General features: G+C 47.7%; 2 protein-coding genes across 8 annotated transcripts; both read right to left on the bottom strand.

Annotated features, from left to right (window-relative positions):
- Positions 1–202: 202 nt before the first annotated feature.
- On the bottom strand, positions 203–12,667 carry LOC131567266 (C-signal-like). Its single transcript, XM_058818831.1, has 6 exons — positions 12,485–12,667; positions 5,085–5,136; positions 4,639–4,826; positions 3,456–3,611; positions 1,773–1,883; positions 203–951 (listed from the first exon to the last, which is right to left on the bottom strand). The coding sequence occupies exons 1-6, from the start codon at positions 12,623–12,625 to the stop codon at positions 838–840; spliced, it is 762 nt and encodes a 253-aa protein (XP_058674814.1). The 5' UTR covers positions 12,626–12,667; the 3' UTR covers positions 203–837.
- A 1,464-nt stretch (positions 12,668–14,131) lies between these two features.
- CCNL2 (cyclin L2) lies at positions 14,132–24,220 on the bottom strand. 7 transcript variants are annotated; one of them, XM_058818694.1, is made up of 11 exons: positions 23,954–24,220; positions 23,097–23,171; positions 22,718–22,827; positions 22,313–22,433; positions 21,120–21,184; positions 18,256–18,355; positions 18,064–18,168; positions 17,736–17,877; positions 16,969–17,086; positions 16,794–16,886; positions 14,132–16,017 (listed from the first exon to the last, which is right to left on the bottom strand). In XM_058818694.1, the coding sequence occupies exons 1-11, from the start codon at positions 24,218–24,220 to the stop codon at positions 15,630–15,632; spliced, it is 1,584 nt and encodes a 527-aa protein (XP_058674677.1). In that variant the 3' UTR covers positions 14,132–15,629. The 7 variants fall into 7 exon arrangements, with proteins under 7 accessions (XP_058674677.1, XP_058674678.1, XP_058674682.1 ...); XM_058818695.1 differs by lacking the exon at positions 23,954–24,220 and adding an exon at positions 23,550–23,932; XM_058818699.1 differs by lacking the exons at positions 22,313–22,433; positions 22,718–22,827; positions 23,097–23,171; positions 23,954–24,220 and adding an exon at positions 20,290–20,403 and having other exon boundaries at positions 21,120–22,061.
- Between the last annotated feature and the right edge of the window lie 789 nt (positions 24,221–25,009).

The raw sequence follows: 25,009 nt of genomic DNA, 5'->3' as shown, positions 1-25,009 counted from the left end.
ATTTATTCACCAGCTGCTTGTATTTCAGTGCAGAACAAGGGTCTGTCTCTGGTTCAGGTACGCCCCACTGTGTCAAACCCAACTACCATGAAAGGTTAACATGGGTTAGAGTTTCTTCCTGAAAATTAAGAATAAAGTTCCCTTCTCAGGAAAGAGAAACCTATGGAGGAGAAATTAAATGAAGTAAACAGTTCGGTAAACAGACTGAGACTTTATTGAAGACATTTCAGAAGTTTATGTACAAAACAACATTCCCACCCCCATATCAGGCTGTTAGTCACCCACTGGGAACAAAGCAAGTGCCTGGTGCACACTGGCAACCTGGGGACGCTCAGAGTTTGCCACGGAATTCACAGAAGGTAACAAATCCCCTTGGTTTAGAGCTGGGCAATTTCAGCCTTGGCTCACTTAGGAACAAAGGGAATCAAAGGAGTTGGGTGGTTTTTTTTTTCTGGAGTTAACTGAGCCTGCTGGAATCTGACAGCCTCCACTGGCCTTACTCTGAGGTCAGGTCATTTAATTCTGCAAAGAGCCAGAAGCCCACTTTGGTTTTGGAAGTGGAAAGGAAGCAGCAGCCCCTGGATTTAACCTGCAGGTTTGGATCCATTTCAGAGGGCTCCAGGAGATGCCCATCTCCGAGAGCACAGCAGTGTTTGCAGCTAGAGCAGAGCAGCAGCAATGCCAAGGGAAAGACTCAGCCCCTCTGCTTCCCAAACACACCCACAGGGAGGCTGAGTGTCAATGGCTATTTCAACAAGCGTGTAAAAAGCCCTTAGAGACAGACAGGAGTGGTTAAATTGTGACTGAGGAGCTGTTCCTGTGGAGTTCTGTGCTCTTCTACCACGGCAGAGTTTCCCCTTGCCAGTCCAGGAAAGAACCATTTTCTTTTTCACCGAGACGTTCCAGAACAGAGAGAATACCTGGGATGGCCTCCTGCACCTGCATGGGAGCCTGGAATGAATCAAGCTTAGGTCATTACTGGGAATTTCCTGCTGAATATAATTAAATACATTTCAGGAGGCTCTAGAATGGAGGGAGATGTGTTTTTGTCAGAGAGAAAGCTCGATAAGCTTTCCCATGAATTGGTCTGAGGGAGCTGGAGAGAAAGAATTAAAACAATCCCCACGTGGTGTTTTTTAATAAGCTGTATTCCTCATAAAGTTGTTCACAAAAGAGTCTTTTCTTAGCACCCTTTCTGTAGCAAACTGGAGTATAAAAAGGAATTCTTAATAAAGTTATCAGCCTTCTGAGAATGCATGGAGTGTGTCACTCATTTATCTGTGTCATCTCTGACTCAGCGGTGACATTTTGGTGTGTCACAGCCCACAGAGGGGTGTGTGCAGCCAGGGGGCTGGGACAGCAAGGGTGTCACAGACATATTTTATGAAAAATCCTTTTACTAGGACCTTTTCTCCAGAAACGAAATGTATACAATCATTATCTGCTGCTGTGGGATGCAACAGGTGCATCTTTGATTGGTTTTAGGTAGTTGTTTTTAATTAATGGCCAATCACAGTCCAGCTATGGTCAGTCACAAGATTTTGTTATCATTCCTTTCTATTCCTTTCAAGCCTTCTGATGAAATCCTTTCTTCTATTCCTTTAGTATAGTTTTAATGTATCATTTTCTTTTGATATAATATAAATCATAAAATAATAACTCAGCCTTCTGAAACATGGAGTCAACATTCTCATCTCTTCCCTCATCCTGAGACCCCTGTGAACACCCCCACACAAGGGACCCCAGTGTGACATTTCCACACTGGCACTCACCATGTTCCCACCCATGTCTGTCTGAAGCCAGCCTGGGTGCAAGGAGATGCAGAGAATTCCGTCTGATTTCAGGTCTGCAGCCAGACACCGGGTGATCATGTTCAGGGCAGTCTGCAGGGGTGGAAACGCCCATTAATTAATGTGTGATTAATGAGCCTGGAGCACCACCCCAGCCCAGCTGCTGGGCACATCCCTTCCACAGCAAGGGGCAGGAGGAGGCTCTCAGGACTCATCCAGGCTTTCTGGGAACTCTGAAAGCTCTGCCACCACAAACTCACTGCCCAAAAACGAAACCAAGTTGTAAGGGAACATAAAGTAGCATTTGAAATCCTCAGGAGCTGGGAGGAGAATAATATTGACATAAGGACTGTGTTTTTCTGCACTAACCACTACGCAAACATTCATTTACTTCTGAACAGGGAAAACAAGCGTTTAACAGCTTCTGAGTAGGTGGTGTAGGAGAAGCTGTATGTGTGATCCTGACTATCTGTACAAACTCAATCCCTGGATGTGAGAAAACTGAAAATCCCACCTGTCACTGACTGACATCACCACAGAGGTCAGCACACCTTTTGCTGAGTTTCCTGCTCTCTCTCTGGGATGGGAGAGGAACACAGCTGATGGAGCCCACACTCGATGGCATCAGCTCCTCCCTGAGTGCCAAACCCCTCAGGAGTGGATCTGTACCAGAGCAGGGATTTGGGAGCCTGTTCTCTCACACTCGATGGCATCAGCTCCTCCCTGAGTGCCAAACCCCTCAGGAGTGGATCTGTACCAGAGCAGGGATTTGGGAGCCTGTTCTCTCACACTCGATGGCATCAGCTCCTCCCTGAGTGCCAAACCCCTCGGAGTGGATCTGTACCAGAGCAGGGATTTAGGAGCCTGTTCTCTCACACTCCATGGCATCAGCTCTTCCCTGAATCCCTTGGGAATGGATCTGTACCAGAGCAGGGATTTAGGAGCCTGTTCTCCAGGAGTTGCTCCAGGTGCAGCATCCCACAGCTCCCATTTCCACCCAGGTGGAGAACAAGAACATTTTTGTGCCCACAGAGGTGCTGCACCCCTTGCTAAGGCCAGCATGGCTCCACCTGCCCTCAGCCACGGAGCACAGCCCAGGGCAGCCTGTAGCTGTGATATTTTTTATGAAAAATCCCTTTGCTAGGATTTTTCTCTCAGAAGCTAAGAGGCCTCTGGAACAAAATGTAAACAATGGTTATCTGCTGCTGTGGAATGCAATAGGTACATCTTTGATTGGTCCCATGTGTTTGCTTTAAATTAATGGCCAATCACAGTCTGGCTGTCTTGGACTATCTGGTCAGTCACAAGATTTTATTATCATTCCTTTCTATTCCTTTCTTGAATAGAATAATTCCTTTCTATTCCTTTCATCCTTCTGATGAAATCCTTTCTTCTATTCTTTTAGTATAGTTTTAGTATACTTTTAATACAAAATATATCATAATTGTATTATATAATATATACTTTAAAAATAATATATATCATCATTAATATAATATATATCAATTTACTTTTAATATAATATATATCATAAAATAATAAATCAGCCTTGTGAAACATGGAGTCAAAATTCTCATCTCTTCCCTCATCCTGGGACCCCTGTGAACACCACCACACTCATGCAATAAACAAGTGATGTATTCATGCACCCCAGCACCCACAAACCTTTGCTATCCTGTAGGGATAGACCTTGAGGAACATCTCGTTGGCCTGGACGAGCTGCATGGAGGCAGCCAGGGAGGACATGTTGATGATGGCAGCTCTGTGGCAGCCCATGCCAGTGCCCAGCTGCGCTGCCTTCCTCAGCAGCGGGAGGAACGCCTGTGAAAAGCAGAGTTTGCTTCATTTGGTGATTGGGATTGGAGCTGGATCATTCCCTCATCCAGAGCAGGAGCCCCAGGACAGCGTGGTGGTGGCTCCTCAGCCCCCGTGGCCAGAGGAGACCTTCCTCCAGCAGTCTCTTGTGCCCACCTCCCGTCCCCACTGTCACATTCACATTCTCTGAAAAAATCCCTTTGTCCAGGGTTTTTTCTCCTGGGAAGCTGAGAGGCCTCAGAGAAAAGGAAAACAATTCTTATTTCATTTGCTTCTCCTCTATTTTTCTCATGTGAAATGTGTTTGGAGATTGTTTCATTGGATTCTGCTGTGAGGTGTTTTGACTCTTTCGCCAATTGGGGCCAAGCTGTGTCTGGACTCTGGAAAGAGTCACAAATTTTCATTATTATCTTTTTTAGCCTTCTGTAAGTACCCTTTCTGTATTGTCCCCACTGTCACATTCACATTCTCTGAAAAAATCTTTGCCCAGGATTTTTCTCCTGGGAAGCTGAGGAGCCTCAGAGAAAAGGAAAACAATTTTTATCTCATTTGCTTCTCCTGTGTTTTGCTCATGTGGGATGTATTTGGAGATTGTTCACCCACAGGTGATTGTTTCATTGGTTTCTGCTGTGAGCTGTTTTCACTCTTTGGGCAATCTGTGTTGGGACTCTGGAAAGAGTCACAAATTTTCATTTTTATCTTTTTTTAGCCTTCTGTAAGTACCCTTTCTGTATTCTTTAGTATAGTATAGTATTCTTTAATATAATGTAGTACCATAAAGTAATAAATTAACCTTCTGAGGCTGATTAACCTCAGAAGGTTAATTTATTACTACTCCATGAGAACACGGAGTCAGATCCATCACTCCTCCCTGCAAACACAACACCCCCCCTGCCACAAAGTGACCCCCCCAGTGGTGCACAGACAGCAGCTCTGTGGCAGAACTGTCTCTGTACAGCTCCAAGGGCACAAACACCTGCACGATTCCAGCTCAAATGTGAAAAAGCCCCAGGCTGAGCCCATCCCTGCTCACCTTGGTGACCATGAGCTGGGCCACGGTGTTGGTCTCATAAATGGTGAGCATGGTCTCTGCCGTGACCTCCTCCAGCGAGGCCAGCACGTTGATGCCGGCGTTGTTGATCAGGCAGTTCAGCCCTTTGTCTCCCACTATTTCTTCCACTTCCTTCACCACTTTCTTGATGCTGCTCTCACAGACCACATCTGCACAGGGGAGGCAGGAAAAGCCCCAATGAACAGTGCGGGGAGTGCCTGGCACAGGACAACTGTGCCAAACCAAAGCTGAGGCTCACTGGGGGTGTTTGGGCAGCACACATGTGGAAATGCACAGATTTTACAGAATTATGTTTCCCCAGTGTTATCTTAAGATGATTTTCAGCTCCTGATCACTCAGGACACCAGTTTTTTTAAGATGCACTCACCTAAGCTGAACAAATTTCAGAAATAAATCCCTTTACTCACCCAGTTGCAGGAGCTTGATGTTGCTGTATTGCTTGCTGAGCTGCTGCAGTTCCTAGGAAGAAGAATTATTTTTATTTTATATATATGTGTGTGTATCTCCATGGGTATTACATAAATCACTTTGAATTCTGCATCTCCTCCAGAACTGTAACTGAAATATTTCCCTGATTGGACTGAAGGCAGAGATTCTCCTTTGTTTTCCAGCCTGCTGAGCAGCTTTCCTAAGAGCCAGATCAGGAAATTGGACTCTTCCCCTGCTCAGTCCAGACTCCAGCCTGCTGGATTTTTAGTGGGACATTTCCCAGCTTCAGTGCTCAGTCCTCAGCATTCCAGTAAAAATCCAGTGCCTCCCCAGTTCTGTGAGAAAATCCTAATTTCTCCTGAAGCTCAGCTAGTGCTGGACACCCCTTCAGGGCAACTTCAGGGAATGCTTTTAAAAACCCATTTGGAATTTCTGTTTGCAGGAAAATTTCATTTCCCCATGGGAATTTGGTTTCCCCAGCAGCCTCGTTAGCGTCACTTCTTGTAAGTGGAGGCTGAGCCCACCAAGGAGTCAGTCTGGGGCACAGCCACTGTCCAGGAGAACAATTCCCTCCCTGCTGGAGCTCGCTCAGTGCCTGTCAGCGCTGCAGGCTGCTGTTCCTGCAGAAACCCCTGCTCTCCCCTGCACAAAGAGAGTCCAAACTGGATTTATGGGCCCAGCTGGAGCTCTCAGGTTTCTGTGCCATGGAGCCAAGTGGGAAGCGTGGCCAAAGACAACAGATGGATTCCATATTCCCAGTCATGTTCAGGAGACACAGCAAACCTGGCCAAACACTCCAGCCCTTTCTTTAGGAGCCCTTTGGGAATAGGGGTCAGGAGGGCAGGCTTGGAAAGAATCCTTCCCTGCCCCTTGGAGACGCTTCAGGGACTCGGTGTGCTCTGACAAACCCTAATGGATCACGTCTTTTATCTCACATCAGGCCCTGCAGGGCTCTCTCCAGGCTTCTTTGGGAGATTTGTGCTCCCACCCAGGCCAGTCCACAACTGCAGTTAAGGCTGTTAAGGGGAGGGGGAAGGAAAAACAAGCCAGAAGCACAAAACCAGAAGACATTCCTCGCTTTGGACAGGGCCTGGTGGGACAGATTTCCATAAATTAAAGGCCCAGAACACACTGGCTTGTTTATTGATGAAACAGCTCAGCCTGCAGTGATTCTGTGCCTTTGGGTTGTCACTGGATTTCAGTTTGACGGCATCACTCAGTGCAAAATCAGCTCCAGGAGTGCTCTGGCTGCTCCAGGTTTGTCCATTTATTTATAGTTTGTTTATTTATATGCTTTACTCTCTGACAGAAACGAGCTACCAGCTCCTGCTGAAAGGCAAGAGAGGCTGAGAGACTTGAGCAAACAATATTTTCAATTAAGAATTGAAGCATTCTCCAGTACACAGCACGAAATCACAATAGCTGCATGCAAATTAGGTTTAAAATTCAATGGGTTTTCCAGTTAATTACTTGGTTAACAAGTGACTCCCACTTCAGGGGTTTGAATTTCTGAGAAGCAGCTCCCAGCACAAAGCTGATCTGGACAGCTTTGGTCTTCAAGAATGTTACACCTGATAGAAGCTGAAAAACCCAGTTAGAACATCTAAAACTGGCAGGAAAGCCTATTTTCCCCCTCCTGGACTAGAAGGAGCATGAGAAAAGGAGGACTGAGACAAGGAGGTACAGCCAACATATCCCAGCCAAGGCATTTTTAATTAGTGTGCTGTGACAGATAATTTAAAAACAAACAAGACAAACAAAGCCCAACAAAAAGCCACAACACAACTCCCTACCAGTGTTTATTTAGCATAGTAGCTGCAGAACTGCTCTGCACCTGAGCAATCACCCCTGAGAATCAAACTTGTGGGGAGTCCAAGACAAGAATTAAACTCTGATTAGCATCTGTTGTTTCCTGCCTGCTGATTTTTAATTACGATTAACAAAGACTCGGCCTATTCTGATTTAAACAAGATCCTCTGGCGCTCAGGGCTCCAGACACAGACTCATCAGCACACGGGGTATTTATTGCTAGATTTCAAGCAGGAATGTTTTGTTGTCTTTGTCATTTAGCAAGATTTACTTTGCCTTCTTTATGAAAGCATTATCCACTTGGGTTACAGCTCTTGGACAGGGCCTGGCCCCGCTAAGCCAGTTGGAAGCAATCGAGGCAAACAAACAGAGCCTGAGGGCAGGATAAAGATGCTCGGGTATCCTTCACCTCATCCTGCTTGCACTCAGGACAAAGCCAGAGGTGTATCCTATTTTTCTGCGTCCCTCTGAGACAGATTTTCAGTATCACAGTGTACAGCCAGCTCGCTGTTCAACCCTGGAACAGCTTCCACAGCACTGCCCTGACCCACAGCCCTCTCTGCCTCCAGAAAATCCAGCCCTCGCTGCTGTAGGAAGTGTAAAACACTTCCAGAAAAAATAAAATAACCAAACAAAGCGACTCTGCAATAGCCCAAAATTAAAAAGACTTCAGAAATGCCCCCTTTGCCTGGTAAATGTGGTGCACAGATCGCTCAGCTGCTCTCCCCAGTTGCAAACCACATGGGTGAAATATGTGTTAGAGGGAAAAACAAACCCCAGAGCTGACAGAGACGGTGAGCAGGGAGCTCCGGGGCTGAGCAGGGACCAGGCACAGCTTGGAGCTCAATCCCCTGCTCCAGAGACGGGGAAAATGCACATTTGGGCTTCCCAGAGCTCTGCAGAGGGATTTGCCCACCTGGGAACTCGCTGGGGCTTGGGGAGATGCTCCTGTGCACATCCCACAGCTCTGGGCACTTTTTTATTGATTTATTCACCTCCTCCTTCCCCATCACACCTGGGCCTGCACCGTTTTAAGAGTTTTCCCTTTTATAGGAAAGCAGGATGGGGGAGGAAGGAGCAAAGAAGGAAAAGAGAATTCCAGCTTGTGCTGGCTCCTTGCTAGCAGCACTGGGGTTGTGTCACCTTGATTTTTAAAGATTTTCTAAGCTTTTTTCCTAAGATTTTTTAAGATTTTCTAAGCCTTCTGATGTTTATGTTTTTGTAACAAACTTTTCCCACCCACTTTCTATAAATAACTCATTGTTTTGCATTCTCTTATGGAGGAGGAGGAGAAATCTGACGGGGGGCTGTTGGTTTGTCCAGTGCCATTGGAGAGGTGGCAATGGACAAACTGCCCATTTCCAATTCACTGCCACTTTGGGAAACCTATAAATGCTGGAGCCAGAAAATAAAATCCCTTTTTCACCTTGAAAACAGCAGTGAGCCCTATAGTGACAGAGTTGTGCCCATCTGGAGAGCAAAACCAGGACACCAGAATGATTTCCCAGGAGATTTGTGGCTGCTTTTTAACGTTGGAGCAGCCCAAGAAAAAGCAGAAACCACCCAAGAAAAGGCAGAAACAGCCCAAGAAAAGGCAGAAACAGCCCAAGAAAAGGCAGATTGGGATCAGAGCGTGGCTGGAGGAGTCTCCGGTGGTGTTTTCCAGCAGGGGCAGTGGTTATCTGCCTGCCTGCTGCACGTTATCGTGTGATCTGCAGCCCATTTGTTAGGCAAATGTTCTGGGGAGGCCACCTAGGAGCTCCTCAGCCCCGGAGCTCGAGTTTTCACAACTTCTGCCAGCACAGACTCACATGCAAAACCCTGCAGCTGTTCAGCATTACCCAAGGTTAGGGAGCTACAGGAGATAGATGTGCTGCTTTTCCTGGGGAAGAGAGGAAAGCACACTCTGAGATCGCCCCTGCACACTCAGATTTTTCCCCAGCATCTTTGGAAAAGCAGGTCCTTAATGGCTCCTCTCTGTCCACTCTTTGGAGGGCTCAAAAACATTCACTCATCACTCTGCTGAGGGATTCCTGCCCAAAGTGGAGCTGTGTTTGCCAGGTGTATTTAATCACTTTTCCTCTAAAAATTGGGAGATTGTTTTTAAAAGCCTTTTCATTTGAGCTCTGCCCATCTCCATTCTGCCAAGGGAAAATGCTGCTCTGCCAAAGGAACTGTCCAAAGCTGCTTTTCTCTTGGACAAGGAGGATTTTTCACATGGTCAACAAAAAAACGAGAGGAAAAACCAAAACCACACCACCTGAATTGCTGTCAGGAGAACAAGCACTGACCCAGGTGCGCAGAGAAAGAAAAACTCCCTCAATTTCACAGCCCACAAACAGGTCTGAGATGGACCAAGCCCGTTTCATGTGCCCCAAATTGAGCCTGCAGTGCCAATTCCTGGAGAGCAAAAACCTGAACTCTGGGAGTTCAAAATTTGACTGGAAATTCAGTGACAGAAAAGAAGGAAAGGAAAGGAAAGGAAAGGAAAGGAAAGGAAAGGAAAGGAAAGGAAAGGAAAGGAAAGGAAAGGAAAGGAAAGGAAAGGAAAGGAAAGGGGAAAAAGAAAAGGAAAAATGACAAGAAAATCACAGAACCTTTGCCTTTCCTAGCACACTCAGCAGCAGTGCCAGGCTGCAGCCAAGCTGTGAGAGCAGCAGCTGAATCTGGTGCTGCCATGCCCACGATTCCCAGTGCTGGAGGCTGGGGCAGGTCTGTTCTTGCCCTCTGCCAGCCCCAAGGACCAGTGGGAGCCCTCTCAGAGGGTCAGAAAGCTTTGTGCCGGCTCCACGCTTTGCAGATGGGGCAGATAATGCTGCTGAAACCACCACAGTACCTTTAGTAAAGATTTCTCTTCCTTGTGGAGTTTCCAAAGCCATCTGTTAGAAATGTGCTTTCAGCTGGCTGCAGAGGTTTCCATTGATGTCCTGCCAAAGCACAGCACATGGCCTGGAGGTCCTCACAGAGAACAAAAACCCACCCTGGTGCACCAAGGACAAAACCTGCCCCTCTAAAAGATGGGGAAAGCTGAGGATGCACCCCGTGTGTCCAGCAGGGTCCCCGTGGGGCTGCTGGAATGTGGCTCCTGGCCAGTCCACCCTGCCAGAGCCTTTCCAGGTTCTCCCAGCAGCAAGGAGCGACCCAGACTCTTCCCAGACACACACATTGCACTGGCTGAGGGCTGGCTCATCTCCCTCTGCAGGTTTGCAGCCTTTCTGCTGCAGATTTTTAAATATTGACTTACACAAAAAAAACACCCCAGAAGTGATGAGTAGTGCTGAGATTTGCCTGTGTAATGTTTCCTAGGAAGCTCTTCGTGTTAAAGGAGCAATTTCACTCCTGAGAACATTATGATGAAATAAAATCATACTGTTTGTGAAAAAGAGAAGTTTCCTACAGGAGACACCCTGCCAGAGGCTTTCCAGGAAAGGTACCAAGGAGTGACCCAGACTCTTGCCAAACACATTGCACTATCTGAGGGCTGTTTCATCTCCCTCTGCAGGTTTGCAGCCTTTCTGCTGCAGATTTTTAAATAAAAATCACAACCACACACACACACACAAAAAAACCAAATAAAAACTGATGACTTATGCTGAGATTTGCCCGTGTAATGTTTCCTAGGAAGCTCTTCCTGTTAAAGGAACAATTTCACTTCTCCATGTAATGGATCTGAGACCATTATGATGAAAAAATCGCAGGGGCCTTTTAGAAAAAGAGAAAGAACCTCTGTCAGCGGCGGCTGGAGCAGCTTTAGGACAAACAGCCAGGCAGGGAGATTTTGATCTAGCCCGGGTCAGGTGTCTCTGCTGCCTTCCTGTGCCACTGCCACAGCGAGATTTGTGCAATCTCTGTAGGAAACGGGGCTGGGAGCGGTGCCAGGAGGGGACAGGAGTTACAGGGACAGAATGGGGGGAATTTCTGCTCAGGTAACAGGAGTTACAGGGACAGAATGGGGTGAATTTCTGCTCTATAACAGGAATGAAAATGGAACAGAATGGGGTGAACTTCTACTCAGGTAACAGGAGTTAAAGGGAACAGAATTGAGTGAATTTCTGCTCAGGTAACAGGAATGAAAATGGAACAGAACAGAGTGAATTTCTGCTCAGGTAGCAGGACTTAAAAGGAACAGAATGGGGTGAATTTCTGCTCAGGTGATGAACAGGAGTTAAAGGGAACAGAATGGGGTGAATTTCTGCCCAGGTGCTGCCACGAGGAGCTCGGGAGCAGCAGCCCTGGAAGGGAGCTGTGCACCTGATCCCAGCCTTGCTGGGCAGTTTCTCTGCACTTCCATTCAGAAATGCCCTAAATGCACCTTTATGCTGGAGACTTTTTTTAAATTAAAATATTTTCCTTGGGTTTCATAAGGAGCTGCAGAGCTCAGACTGCAGCTGTTACCTGGCCAGCCCTGTCCCGCATCCCAAGCACCTTTTAGAGATTTTTTTTGTAGCTAAGCAGTAACGAAAATTCCTGTGTTTGGTTTATTGCTGGGAGGGTGTGATCACAATCTGTGTGATCACCAAATCCTCCAGCAGGAGCAGACACAGGGGCTCTCTCTCCCTCTGGAATTTGCATTTTTCCTTGCTGGAAATGCAGGGGAGATGCAGGGATGGGGCTGTGGATGTCAATTCTCCTTCCAAATGCCTGGGCTGTTCCAGAGGGGTTTGGGACAGGGCAGGGCAGGAAGGAGCAGGGGATGGGCACCTGTGGGAGTTTCAGGTGACACCGCTGGGCACAGAGCGACTGATCACCCTCAGAGATTTGCCTCCCAAAGTTTGAGAGGCAAATCAAAACCACTGGTCCCAAAACCACTGCGATGCTGCAGCAGGAGGGACTTGAGCTGAAATGGGAGAGAAAGAGAGAGAGCTGCGAGTGGATCCACGGGCAGCAGGTACCAAAAATTCCTGTTTGCCGCAGGAGCTCTGAGCCCTGCCCAGCACAGAGGGGAACTCAGAGAAGTGATTAATTCATTGCTCATCTGCGCTTTCTCAATTGCTGCAATCGCAGCAGAGAACAAGAGGCAGAGAGGGCACACAGAGACGCGTGGACAGAGAGAGAGAGAGAAGCAAAGCTGTGCCGGGTTTCTCCCCTTTCTGGGAAATGTTTCTGAGGGACCGCGGGCTGTCCCTGCAGGTCCGGGCAAGGACAGCACAGAAATCTCCAGCAGCAAACCCAGCGAGAAACTCGGGGATGGACGGAAGGGGTGGCAGGAGCGCTGGAGATGCTGCAGCTGCCTTGCCCTGTCCCGCTCGCTCTCCTGCTCCCGGGAACGCTCCCGGTCATCGATAAACCCCAGCTCCAGCCCGGAGAGCTGCCCGGTATCGGCTCCAGCCGCCCTGGCTCCATCCCCAGCCCAGGAGCTCCGTCCTGGCTCCATCCTCAGCCCGAGAGCTCCGTCCCGACTCCATCCCAGCCCGAGAGCTCCATCCCAGCCGGGCTCCATCCCCAGCCAGGGCTCTCTCTCTGCCAGCACAGGGATGCTCGAGATGTTCCTCATTTCCAAACTGCCTTCTCCTCCCTCCCGACCCCTTTACCCCTCTCCGGGGACCCCCAGCGCCCCCGCCCCGTTTACCTGCGCCTTCTCGGGGTACCGGCAGGTCGCAAAGACCAAATCCGGGGAGGGGCTGGCGGCTGCGAGCCCCCGCACCAGCCCCAGGCCGATGCCGCGGCTGCAGCCGGTGATGAGCACGGAGCGGCAGCGGGGCTGGGCCATTCCTGCCTCGGCTCGGCCGCTCCGCTCCGCTCCCGGCGCTTCCGGAGCCCACGCGGGGCTCGATCAACCTGAGCCGAGCGGGGCCGCCCCCGGCCCGCCCCCAGCGCGGCGCCGCCCCCGGCCGGCTCCGGGCACGGAGAACGGGCCGGGAACGGGAATTGGTTCTAAGGGGAATTGGTTCTGCCCCTCCCGGCTGCGGACACGGAGAACGGGCAGGGAACGGGAATTGGTTCTGCCCCTCCCGGCTCCGGGGCACGGAGAGAAGGGCCAGGGGAAGGAGAATTGGTTCTTACCCCTCCCAGCTCCGGGAGAGAACGGACAGGGAAAGGGGAAATGGTTCTGCCCCCGCCCGGCTTCAGGGCACGGAGAGAGCAGACAGGGGAAGAGGAATTGGCTTTTCTCCCTCCATCCCTCTCCCGGCTGGTACCCAAACTCTGTTCCACCAACTTCAGAGCCCTTCGTGTGACAGTGGTGGGCGCAGAGCAGCCCCTGAGCCCTGTGACCCTCATTATCGGCCCCACAGAACGGGGGAGCCACCAGAGGCTGAGAAAACAAAGCCATAACTCACCTGAAGGTTTGAGAGCTGTTTGCACACTCAGGTGCACGTGGGGCTTTGGATTTCAGGTGAACTTCTGCCAGCTCCAGCAGCAGCACTGACTGCCTCAGTGTCCCATAAACCCAGCACAATGTTCAGCCACCCCAAAATTTTCATCCTCCAATGTCCCAGCAAACCCAGCCCAGCTGTTCGGCCACCCCAAAATCTTCACCCCCCATGTCCCAGCAAACCCACCCCAAAGTGCAGCCCCAATGTCCCAGCAAACCCAGCAGATGTTCAGACACCCCAAACCCCAAATTTTCAGCCCCCAAAGTCCCAGCAAACCCACCACAATGTTCAGCCACCCCAAAATTTTCATCTTCAATGCCCCAGCAAACCCACACAAGACAATCAGCCACCCCAACATTTTCACTCCTTGGCGTCCCAGCAAACCCGAGATGTTCAGCCAGCCCAAGATTTTCATCCTCCAAAGTCCCAGCAAACCCACCACAATGTTCAGCCACCCCAACATTTTCACTTCTCAGAGCCCCAGCAAACCCACCCCAGATGTTCAGCCACCCAAAAATTTTCGCCCCCAATGTCCCAGCAAACCCACCCCAGCTGTTCAGCCACCCCAACATTTTCACCCCCAAGAAGTGGCCCACATCCCAAGGGATGGGATTCTCCTCAAGCCCAGCTCCTCCTCCTTGTCCAGGTGAGCAAACCCAGCTCAGGGAGCTCAGCTGGGACTGCCAGCTCCTCCAGAAGTCACAGCAATGCAATTCCCACCTCAAATCTTAGTGGATTGGGGGATTTTATATTTGGTGCCCAAAATTCCTGCCTTTAAGGGAACCGGGATTGAATTCCAAGTCTTGAATCTATTACAGTTTAAAAATATCTTCATTTTGCAGCAATTTCTTTCCTTATGAGTAGGCACAAGTGGTGGAGCTCATAAGAAACTCAAGTGAATGTAATAGAAAATCAAATACTTTAATGAAATTAGGGAGCATGAGAGTAACAGCTCAGATATACCACTAGAACTGATACTACTGGGCTGTGGGGCTCTGCTAATTGGAGTTTTAATTGCTCTGTTCATCAAGCATGCAGACTGACAAACTACCAATTCTTCAAAGATCCTGAGTCAAGAATTTTCAACCACTTCAAATGGATATATAGGAAATGTCTTCTGAGCTGGTGGCCTGCACACAGCATTGCACAGATAAAAATATTCTACTCTCAATGCACAGAGCTAAATACTTTCACATTTATCAGAATTTTCTACACAAGTCTTTTTTTTTTCTTTTGATAGAATTCAAGTTTTTGAATTTTTCTGTATATATCTTCACCTGTATTAAACAAATGCTTATTTACATTGTGGGTAAAGTGTAAAGGCTAGGAAGGCCATTTTCCCATACTGTAACACTGCAAAATATATATATATATATATACACAGAAAACCTAATATAGGCAACACGACTAAAAAAAAAAAAATCACCTCCCACCTGTACAACATCACCGAGCCAGCATGGAAAGAGGGCATTGGTAGCACCAAACCATTCCTGGGGGGCTGAGCAGCTTCCCAGCCCCACAGGGAAGAGCTGCTGGGCACAGCACCCCAAGGATGGGCTGTCCTGGGGATGGAAACGCTGAGGAGCAGGACAGGAGCCCCAAGTGAGGGTGACAGCGGCACTGCTGACATCACCTGCCAGGCTTTGCTTTGGGTTCAGGGATGAGCACAATTCAGGAGCCAGATTAACCCTGCACAAGCCATGGGGAACGAGCTCTGCTGGTTCACCAGTGGTGCCAGAGGGAATTCCCACGGGAAGCAGCCCCATCTCATCAACTGTGCCTGGGTGCTGCAGGGAAATCCCTCAGAGAGCAGCCCTGGTGGGCATTCCATGGGGAAGCAGCTCCCAGCTCTGTGCCCAGGGTGCCAGAGAGAGAATTCCATCAGGAAGCAACCCCAGATCACCAGAGGGAATTCTCTCTGGGAATTCCAGGAAGCAGCCTGGTGGGCTCACCAGGAGAATTCCTTTGGGAATCAGCCCCAGCAGGACCTTTGGGAAGCAGCCCAGGGGCTCACCAGCAGGAATCCCCTTGGGAGCAGCCCCAGTGGGGGCTCACCAGCAGGAATTCCCTCAGGAGCAGCCCAAGAAGGGCTCACCAGTGAGAACCAGCCCAGGAGCAGCCCAGGAAGGGCTAACCACCAGGAACTCCCTCAGAAGCAGCTCAGGAGCTCACTGGCAGGAATTCCCTTGGGAAGCAGCCCCAGCAGGAACTCCCCCAGGAGGAGCCCCAGAAGGGGATGACCAGCAGGAATTCCCTTAGCTACCCCATCAGGACCCACCGGTGAGAATCCCACGGGAGCAGCCCCGGGGGCTCACCGGCTGTGCCCAGGGCGCTCTGTCTGTCTGTCCCTCTCCGGCGGCGCCAGCTGTGCCCAGGCTGCTCTCTGTCCGTCCGTCCATCTCACCGGCGGTGCCGGCTGTGCCCGGGGTGCTCCCTGTCCCTCTCCCTGTCCCTGTCCCTGTCGTAGCGGTGCCCTCTCTCGTAGGAGCGCGCTCTCTCGTGCCGGTGGTTGCGGTAGTAGTGTCCCTGGCCCTTCTTCTTGTACTTGCCCGCGTGCTCGGGGCGCTCGCGGGAGCGGCTGCGGGAGCGGGAGGAGCTCCTGGAGCGGGACCTGCGGCCCTTGTGCCCCCCCTGGTACTTGCTGTAGTCCTTGGATTTCTTGTAGCCGCGGCCCTTGGAGCCCTTGTAGGCGGAGCTGTGGTTGAACTGCCTCGGGGGGGAATCGCTGCGGCTCCGGGAGCGGCTCTGCGACTTGGAGCCGCTGGACGTGGAGTAGCTCTCGCTCTTCCTGCAAGGGAAAACAGAGCAAACCTTGTTTTCTTCAATTACAACAACTTCATTCTGCATTTTGCTGCTTTCTTGGATTTTAAGACCTTCCTTCCTCATTTTCAATTGGAAGAACGTCCTTCTGCAATTTGCATTTGAAGAATGTCCTTCCATATTTTGCATTTGAAGAATGTCCTTCCTCATTTTGCCATTTCCTTGAATTTGGAGAACATCCTGCTGTACTTTGAATTTTAAGAACGTCCTTCTATATTTCAAATTTGACGACCACCCTTCTGCATTTTGAATTTTAAGAATGTCCTTCTATATTTGGAATTTAAAGAATGTCCTGCTGCATTTTAAATTTTAAGAACATCCTACTATATTTTGAATTTTAAGACCGCCCTCTTGCATTTTGAATTTTAAGACAGCCATTCTGCATTCTGAATTTTTAAGAATGCCATTCTGCATTTTGAATTTTCTGTATATATATTTTGAATTTTAAGACCTTCCTTCTGTATTTTGAATTTTAAGAATGCCCTTCTACATTTGGAATTTTAAGACCATTCTTTTGCATTTTAAATTCGAAGAATGTCCTTCTGCATTTTGCTGTTCCACCATGAGAACGCATCTTGTGTCCTAAATTTCCATCTGGCTACAGTAAAAACACTGAATTTTTTAGGAGCTCCAGTTCCAGTAATGCTGTGAATACCCACAGCTGGATCCCCTCAGCCTCCTGGTGATGAATTATCAAAGCTGAGACTGGGAAATGAGACTGGAGGGACTGGGATCACACCCTACCTGTGCTTGGGGGATGCAGACCTCGATGGGGACCTTGAGTAACTCTGATCTCTGCTTCCACTTCGACTCCTGCTCTCTCTTCCTTTCTGGACACTGCCAGACACAAAGAACACTCAGTTATTTAGCTTTAAGTACTCATGGGATAAAAATCAGCTGTTTCCTTACAAAACCTTACCCATTTACTGGGCTGTTGGAGCTGGTTCTCTTGGCTCCCTCTGTTTTCCTTTTTGCATTCTTCATGGCCTGCACAGGTAGGGGTGAGGGTTTGTTTCCTTTCACCTCTTTTGGAGACTCTGCAAGAAGAAGCCTTTGTTACCTCTTTGGAAAGTACCTGAAAGGACTTGAGGCTCCCCTCACCCCAAGTCTGCACAGCTGGGCTTTGCTCACACAGCCACCCACAAGCAGATCTCAACAAGTTCACAGAAGGCAGAAATTCACCTGAAATGTTTCTGCCAAAGTACTGAAGTCACAGCAAGAAAAGGCAGCAAACCACCCTCCTTTCCTTGCCAATTATTCTGCATTGTTTGAAAGGTAAACTGGGGGAGAAGATGGTGAATTTTGTCTTCTAGGTGAGACTGCACCAGACTGGAAACTTTAACCAACAGATTCCTCACCCAACATCCCAGCTCTGCTTCAATATTGCATCAGCACAACGTGCCAGGGGCAAGGATTTGAGTTTATTGCCAAATCCACATTAAAACAAGCCCCTGGCCTATATGGGTTTAAACTAGTCTTAATTTCAGACTAATTTGATTTTAGCTTTTATCTGATTCAAGAAATCACAAAGCTACACTGCTATTCAAAGCCAGTCGAGTAGTGCTAAAAGCCATCTTAAAAAAATCCCCAACAAACTCCAAACCACACTTGTAAAAGCTTCCCAAAAGGGTAAATATACATGAAAGATGTGAAAGCGTTATTAAAAATGAGTTATCCACTATTTACCATTTTTTGGGATGGGGGAAAATCCCGATGTGTTATCCAAGCTTGGAACTCCCTCAGGTACCAGACCTTTAGCTTGTGCCTTTGCCTCTTCAATGGCCAATTTCTTCTTTTCTATTTTACTTTCCAGATCAGATAAATCCACCTATAAACACAGGAGCACTGCTTGTGAGAGCTGAATTTGCTGCTTACCCATTCCCAGGGAGAGGAATGAAAATTCAAGGGGTTCCAGGCAGTGGCTGTTTGTTCCAGGCTTGCAGCTGTGGTTTTAAACAAGCTCAAATTTTCCAACTCCTTCACTGAGGGCTCCCAACATGAAAAACAAGCAAACCTTTTTCCTTGTGTAGAGCTGCAAGATTTTTAAGCAGATTTCTTGAATTTCTTCCTCTGTTGCTCCAAACAGTAAAAACCAATGTGGGCGATTTGGAAGAGGGATCTAAAAGGAGAGACAGACAAAGCTCATATTTCTCTTCCTGTTAAAAAGGCTTGAAAAAAACCCCAAATCCATCAAAGTGTGGCTCACCTCCAGTGTCCTGGCTGCCAGGTAAATGCAGGCACAGGCAATGCTCTCTGGCTGGAACCTCACAAACACATCTGTTCTCAGGCTGTCGTTCATGTAGTTCCTGAAAAACAGGAGAGCAGGAGGTTGCAAGGCACTGCAAAGCTCTTTGGGGCTCTTTTTTTGGGGTTTTGACTTGGTTTTACTTCTACAAGGGCTATTTCTTTCTGCATTCAGTTACTAGACTTCAACATTCTATTCCTGTAAATCTAAAGAGAAGCTGAATGGTTTTACTACAAGAAAAATAAAAGGAATAACTAAAATTAAATCCCTCAAGGGGAGGGATGTGTGACAGAAACAAAGTCTGACTGCTGCAAATTCAGTGGTGAGAAGAGAACCAATTTTAACTTCACTTTTGCTGCTGGATCTCTACTGGCCTGCTCTCATGCAATAAACAAGTTATTTTCATCAAGACAACATACAGTGTGCTCAGAAATACTCAGAAATAGAATTTTAGGTTCACATGTCCCCCTGCAACAGGGCAGGACCAGGTGTGTGGCAAAAGCTGCAGCTCCTGGAGCAGTTCTCCCATGAAATGAAATCCTCTTCAGCACAGCTCAACTTCCAGTGGGGTTTCAGGGTCCATTTCCATCCAGAACAGAATTCTTTTTGATGCACAAAGTCAGCCATAGGAGAAATCAGGGTATTTGGGAAGATCAGTTCAGGAGAACAGTCAGAATTCAGGCAGATCTCCTCTGTGGCACATGAAATAAGGTTTCCAAATTGTCCCATTTCAGTAAGGTTGCTTAAAATGAATATTCACAGAATGAGCAAACTGTAAAATATTGCACATATTCCAGTCAGTACAATGAAGCATTATTTGTTGTTAAATCTTAAATACACAAAGTAAATTCCTGTGAATCTCTCAGCTGATGTGCTTTAGGAGATCTACACTTGAGAGCACATATGTCAATAAAATATCAGATGAGAAAAACTAAAACCAGACATAAGAAAAGTCCTTAAAATAATACTTTAAACAATAATAATTACCCATGTGGGTACCCAGTATACAAGGATTCACTGACCCCCAAGGTATCCAAGCAGAGACCACAGGCACCTGCAAGGTTTGCAAGGACAGAGAGGAGGGATTGGAATCCCAGAGTTTCCAACTCCCACCTGTCCTCAATTCTTGTTCACACAAACAGCAACTGCTGCCCCAAAAAAGCAACATCAGCTCATCTTTCTGGGAGAAAGGAACTTCTAAACCCCCTACAAAGAGAGCACAAAGCTTTTGGCCAAAGGAATTATAAAGGAAAGGTTGACTTTGAACATCTGGAAGCTCCACAGTGGTTTTTTTTCTGATTTGCCAAATTGAGAACTATTCCAGCTTCCAAGCTTGGCCTCTGCACATTTTCCCTGTGGGCTCAGCCAGACACAGGAGGAAATGAATCCTTGTCACAATAGCTTAAGAAAAAGGTCATGTTGTAAAAATGCACATTTCAAAAACCAGTTATACTGGATACCCACCAGTTCTTGGGTACTGGAAGCAACAAACACGAGCACAGAGATGTGTGATTGGAACATCTGACCCCTCTCCCAGCTGGGGTAATTCCCTCCCTCCCCTTCCCCTCCCCTCCTTCCATAACCAGCAGATTCTGGCAGTCCAAAATCCCATTCCACTGCTCCATGCAATGCTTCTGGGAAGTGTCTCTAAATATCACATTTGGTCTCCAAGCTTCACACATGTACTAGCTTTATCACTTAAACATTTTCATTTAAACATTTCAGATAATTGTATCTTTCAAACTATTCATTTTTCTGTTGTTAATTCATCCCTTTTAAAAGCTTTAAACCCCACCTTAATTCATTTATCATAAACACACCACATTATAACAGTTAAGAGAAATAGAACAATTTAAAAAAAAATAAATTCAGAACTTGAACGCTCAGGTTATCAAATATACAAACAATCAAAAAAAAATGCAGAGTAAAATAAAAAATAAAAATAGAAGCACAAGAAGCAGTTGGCCAGTTACTCTACTATCATGTATATACCACCTGTCTAGAGCCAGCCTTCTCTTGGGAGAGCTTTGGGTTGACTGAAGACGGCAGCTATCCCTGCACCATGGGCAGCAGAGGAGAAGTCTTAGTCACTTACCCTCAGAGGCTACCCTTTGATCAAAAGAGTACAGAAAAGAAAAGTCAAAACTGGTTCTCTACACACAGCTCACAGTACCAGACAGTTCAGTCAGCAGAAATATGGTCTCTGGATTCACTAAAGGTGTTTTTTTTTTTTTTTTTTTTTTTTTTTATTGTTAAAAAAGGATTATTTGGTAAAGTTTAAGATGTGGAATTTTACAGAAGCTTCCCACCCCCGAGTAAATATTTATTAAATGAGAGCAACAAGACAGAGAACATTTCTTGGCAAATATGAATGCAGGCTATCCATCTATCCACTCTTAGAAGCTGACATCTTGCATTATCCACATAGATAAAAGAAATTTATCTGTGCTGAGCTTTAGATACACCTGAAATCAAACTCAGGCCCTGGGAAAAGCCATTTCCCAGCACTGGGAACAAACTTGCATTAACCCTGAAGAAAACCCCAAGAGAACAACTCTAAACCCACCCAAGCTTTTCCCTTCAGCTGGAAAGTGAGAGCAGAGAGGAGGGAAGTGAGGAGTCAGGGTGGAAAGCTACCTTACCATTAAAACACTGCCTCCAACTTAAGAGGCCGCTCAACTTTTGGGAAGTTTGGGGCACACCAAGGACAGTGGAGCTGTCTGGGGTGGCCCCAAGCACTGCTGAGCAATCCTGCCCAGTGCCTCAAGTGACATATTTCTGCTACTGCCCCTTCTGGTCTCTTAGAACAAAGAAAATCAACTTACCATGAGGTCTGGACCAGGTGTTGGTTACGTTCACATTCTAATACCTGAAGGTACATAACGATTATCTGGAAGATATGGGTCATTGAGTTATTAACCAGCATCTGGAGAGCCACCTGCTCACTGCAGAGGGACATCCATGAGGCATCTGTGATCCTCTTTCAAGGCCTAAAGCACTCCACACATCAAGAGTTTGCACCATCCCCAGTGTTTATCCACACCAGCTCTGACCTTCTGAGCCCTTCTGTCCTGGCCTTGTCTCCACCTGGGTTTGGTTCGGGTATTCTGTGATGGATTTTGATTCAGGGATTTTGTGGATGGATTTTCATTTAGGCATTTTGATTTAGGGATTTTGTGGGTTGATTTTGTTCTCCTACAAACCTCACAAATCCTTTTTTAGCTGGTGCAATCAGCAGTGAGGGAAGCTGGCAGTGCTTGCAGAGAACAGATCTAACACTGTGCCAGGGTTTGTTCAGCTCTGAGGGGTTTTCCTCAAGTTTGGAAGGAAAACAAGGCTGCAGAGAGGAAGGATAATGGCAGAATTCACCCCATTAACAAGCTACAGCTGCCCTCTGGGGTGGGTGACAACAGGAAATTCTGAATGTCAAGAAGCTCAGAAGGCAGCTCTGAACAGGAGGTTTTTAGAGCAGAGAAGACCAAGATCCCCAATTGTGCTGGCACAAAAATCAAAGTTCTTTTACCAGCTAAAGCACAATTTAAACATTTGAGGCAATTGTATCTTCCAAGTATCATCCACTCTGACACTTGTTACTTTTATTTGAGCCTTGCCTCAGTTCTAGCCAAGCCTGAGCGTGGCTTTAACACACTCCAAACTGGCTCAGAGATCTTTAATACCTCAGCACGAGTGACCAGGACAACCCCAGGCCTCCAAATTGTTCCCTGCTTGGGGGAATCTAAACTGAGGTGATGTTTTCTACCACCACAGCTACCTACTGATCCAATTTGCCTTCCAGGAATAATGAGCACCTGCAGCCACCTCGCCGTCACCCAGCAGTGATACGAGAGCAATTAGTAAGAGTCTCTTAAATGAGAAAGAAAACATCAGGATGGTAAGAAACTAAATCTCACTGAGTTCACTGATCATCATGTGCAGTCCACAGAGCTTCCAGGCAGCCTCCTCAGAGGTTTACAGAACACAAAACCTTGGTTATGGAGTGAATTTAGAAAATACAAACCTTATGAGGGTGCTTCACATGAACACAAAATCCCAACTCCTTCAACACTCTTCTTTCTGCCTTAATTATTTGATTCTTCAAGTTCACATATTCCTGATCCAATATTAGAGGCACAGGTTTTCTGCAAGACAAGGTCAAACTCAAAAAATTATCATCTTAATCCTTAGGAAAACTCAGGTTGAATTGTGTAAAAATAATAATAAAAATCATTATTTAGATCATCAAAACATTGATTTATTAAACCAGGTCAGCTCACTTCATGAGATCACTCTGAAATATTCCCTGATTTATGAAACAGGGAATGATTATATTGTTTAATAATAGCATCATAATAATAGTTAATAATAAGCTTAATAACTTAAATACAACAGAGATAACTCAGATAATTCAGAAATCTCAGCTTACTTTTTCTCCCTCAGGTGTCTGAGGCGATGGAACACATTGATCACATCCCGAATGCGTCTGGGGGCTTCCTCAATTTTGGATGCCAGATGGACACAGGCCATGGAAACATGCTGAAAAACAAGCACAAAATAGAATATTTTCTATATTTCATTTCTAGTTCAGGAACTGAGCTCCTACAACAGTTTAAGGATGGATAATGAGGGAAAAAACCAAGAAAATATCAAATACTTGGCAAAAATCACAATTAAATAGCTTTGTAAAATCATATTTCTCTATAAACTCCAGACAAGTTCCTAACACTGATCACACTCAGATAACAGCTTGCCAAGAGAGATCAGAAGTCAAATATGGCAACAAATGTCATTTAATGCCTTCTTACCTCCATGGAATGCTTCACAAAAGACTTGGTGTAAAAGAAACGCTGGAATAGCACCTGTCCCGTAGCCATAGCCACCTAAAAATGAGATAATCACAACAGCCATGAACAAAACTGCCACTTCCAAGGAGAAAATTTAATAGATTTAAGACCCAGAAGATTAACTAAGCATAGGAGGAAGTTTAATGGTATTTAAGTTTAATTACTAAAGTAATTAAATTGCCCAAATGTTATCAATGCTTTAAATGCCGCCTACAAGTCAAATACAGACGGCAAATCCTAATTTTCTTTTATAAAATATGTGGAAATACGCTCTAAACTATTAAATTAATAATAAAAAACAAGAAAATTCTGAAAACCAAATAAAATTCAAAGTTATGAAAGTACGTCAGAAAAATATTTGCTTTTTGGGCGTGGAAAGTGAGGAGCACTCTAATCGCGTCATGATTTGCATACATTTGATTACGCTAAGGCTCGGAAAGTTTTACTCTCAGAGAGCAGCGAGGCTGTTTGGGCTGAAATTCTCCGTGGAAACAAAAACCTCGCCGAGGTCACCGGGGCTGCAGAGGAGCCGTAGGAAATCCAATCCGTCTTTGCACAATCGCCACGCGGAGGCGGCGGGGGCGGCGCTGACATCACCGCATCCGGCAGCCAGCGGCTCCGAACGGCCCGGAACGAGCCCCGAGCACCGGGCGGCCCCGAACGAGCCCCGCACACCGGGCGGCCCCGCGGCCTGCCCGGCCGGTAACTGCGCGGCGCCCCCGGGGCCTGCCCGCCCGGTAACCGGGAGATCGCACAAAGAAGAGCCCAGCCTAGCCCTGCTGAGTCCTGGCCCCATCCCTGCCCGCGCCCGGCCCCACCTGCGGCAGCCGCAGCAGGATCCCGGCCGCCTGGATGAGCTCGCAGCCGGTGACGCGCAGCTCGGTCTCGGTGTCCGGGTCTAGGCCGCTGCTCATGGAAGGCGTGAAGCGCAGCGTGTGCTCGGGCAGTAGGCAGTTCTCCAGCGTAATCAGCACGCCCGAATACAGCCGGTCGCCGATCAGCACCGCGCCGGGACCCGGTACCGGGGCGGGAGCCGCGCCGGCCGCCTGAGGGCCCGCGGGGCCGCCGCCTGCCGCCGCCGCCATTTTGTGCCGCCGCCGCCTCGCTGGCTCCGCGCTCCGTCTCCTTCCCCCACCAGCATCCGCCCGACGCCGATTGGCGGAGCGCGGCGGGGCCGCGGCCGCTGATTGGCTGAGAAGCCGTGACGCAGGACGCCGCCCGGGCCGCGCGCGGCGGGGTGACGCAGCGGCCGGGAATCCGGACAGGGCGGGGCCGCGGCGCCCTCAGAGCCGGGGCCGTGCGGGGACGGGCGTGAGGGGGCTGGAATTGAGCGGTCACCGAGCTAAATATCTTTGTTAACTCCCTAAAAAACCACTCTATGCCCTCACCGAGTTAAGTATCTCCGTTAACTCCGTAAAAAAAAACACACTATGCTCTTACCCAATTAAATATCTCCGTTAACTCCGTAAAAAACCACACTATGCGCTCACCCAGTTAAATATTTTTGTTAACTTCCTAAAGCACCACACTATGTGCTCACCGAGTTAAATATCTTTATTAAATCCCTAAAAAAAACACACTATGCGCTCACCGTGTTAAATATCTCTGTTAATTCCCTAAAAAAACACACAATGTGTGTCCTTAACGTGGGGCCCGCCGAGGTTAGTATGAGAGGGCCGACATGCCGCTCCGCACCACGGTTGGGTTTTCCCCATGCTAGAATTTCACCACAAAAATTGTTTCCCCGTAGCAGTTGCCAACAAAATGTTGTACCAAAAATATGTTTAATATTAAGTCCTTAACAGAATAGGTTATGTTTGTCCTTCACCTGAGGGTTGTCGGGGTTCGTGTCTGAGAGCTGACATCTCCCTCAC

Source organism: Ammospiza caudacuta, chromosome 22 (genome assembly GCF_027887145.1).
Source record: "Ammospiza caudacuta isolate bAmmCau1 chromosome 22, bAmmCau1.pri, whole genome shotgun sequence".
Classification (NCBI taxonomy): domain Eukaryota; kingdom Metazoa; phylum Chordata; class Aves; order Passeriformes; family Passerellidae; genus Ammospiza; species Ammospiza caudacuta.
This window is presented reverse-complemented; position numbering and strand designations above follow the sequence as displayed.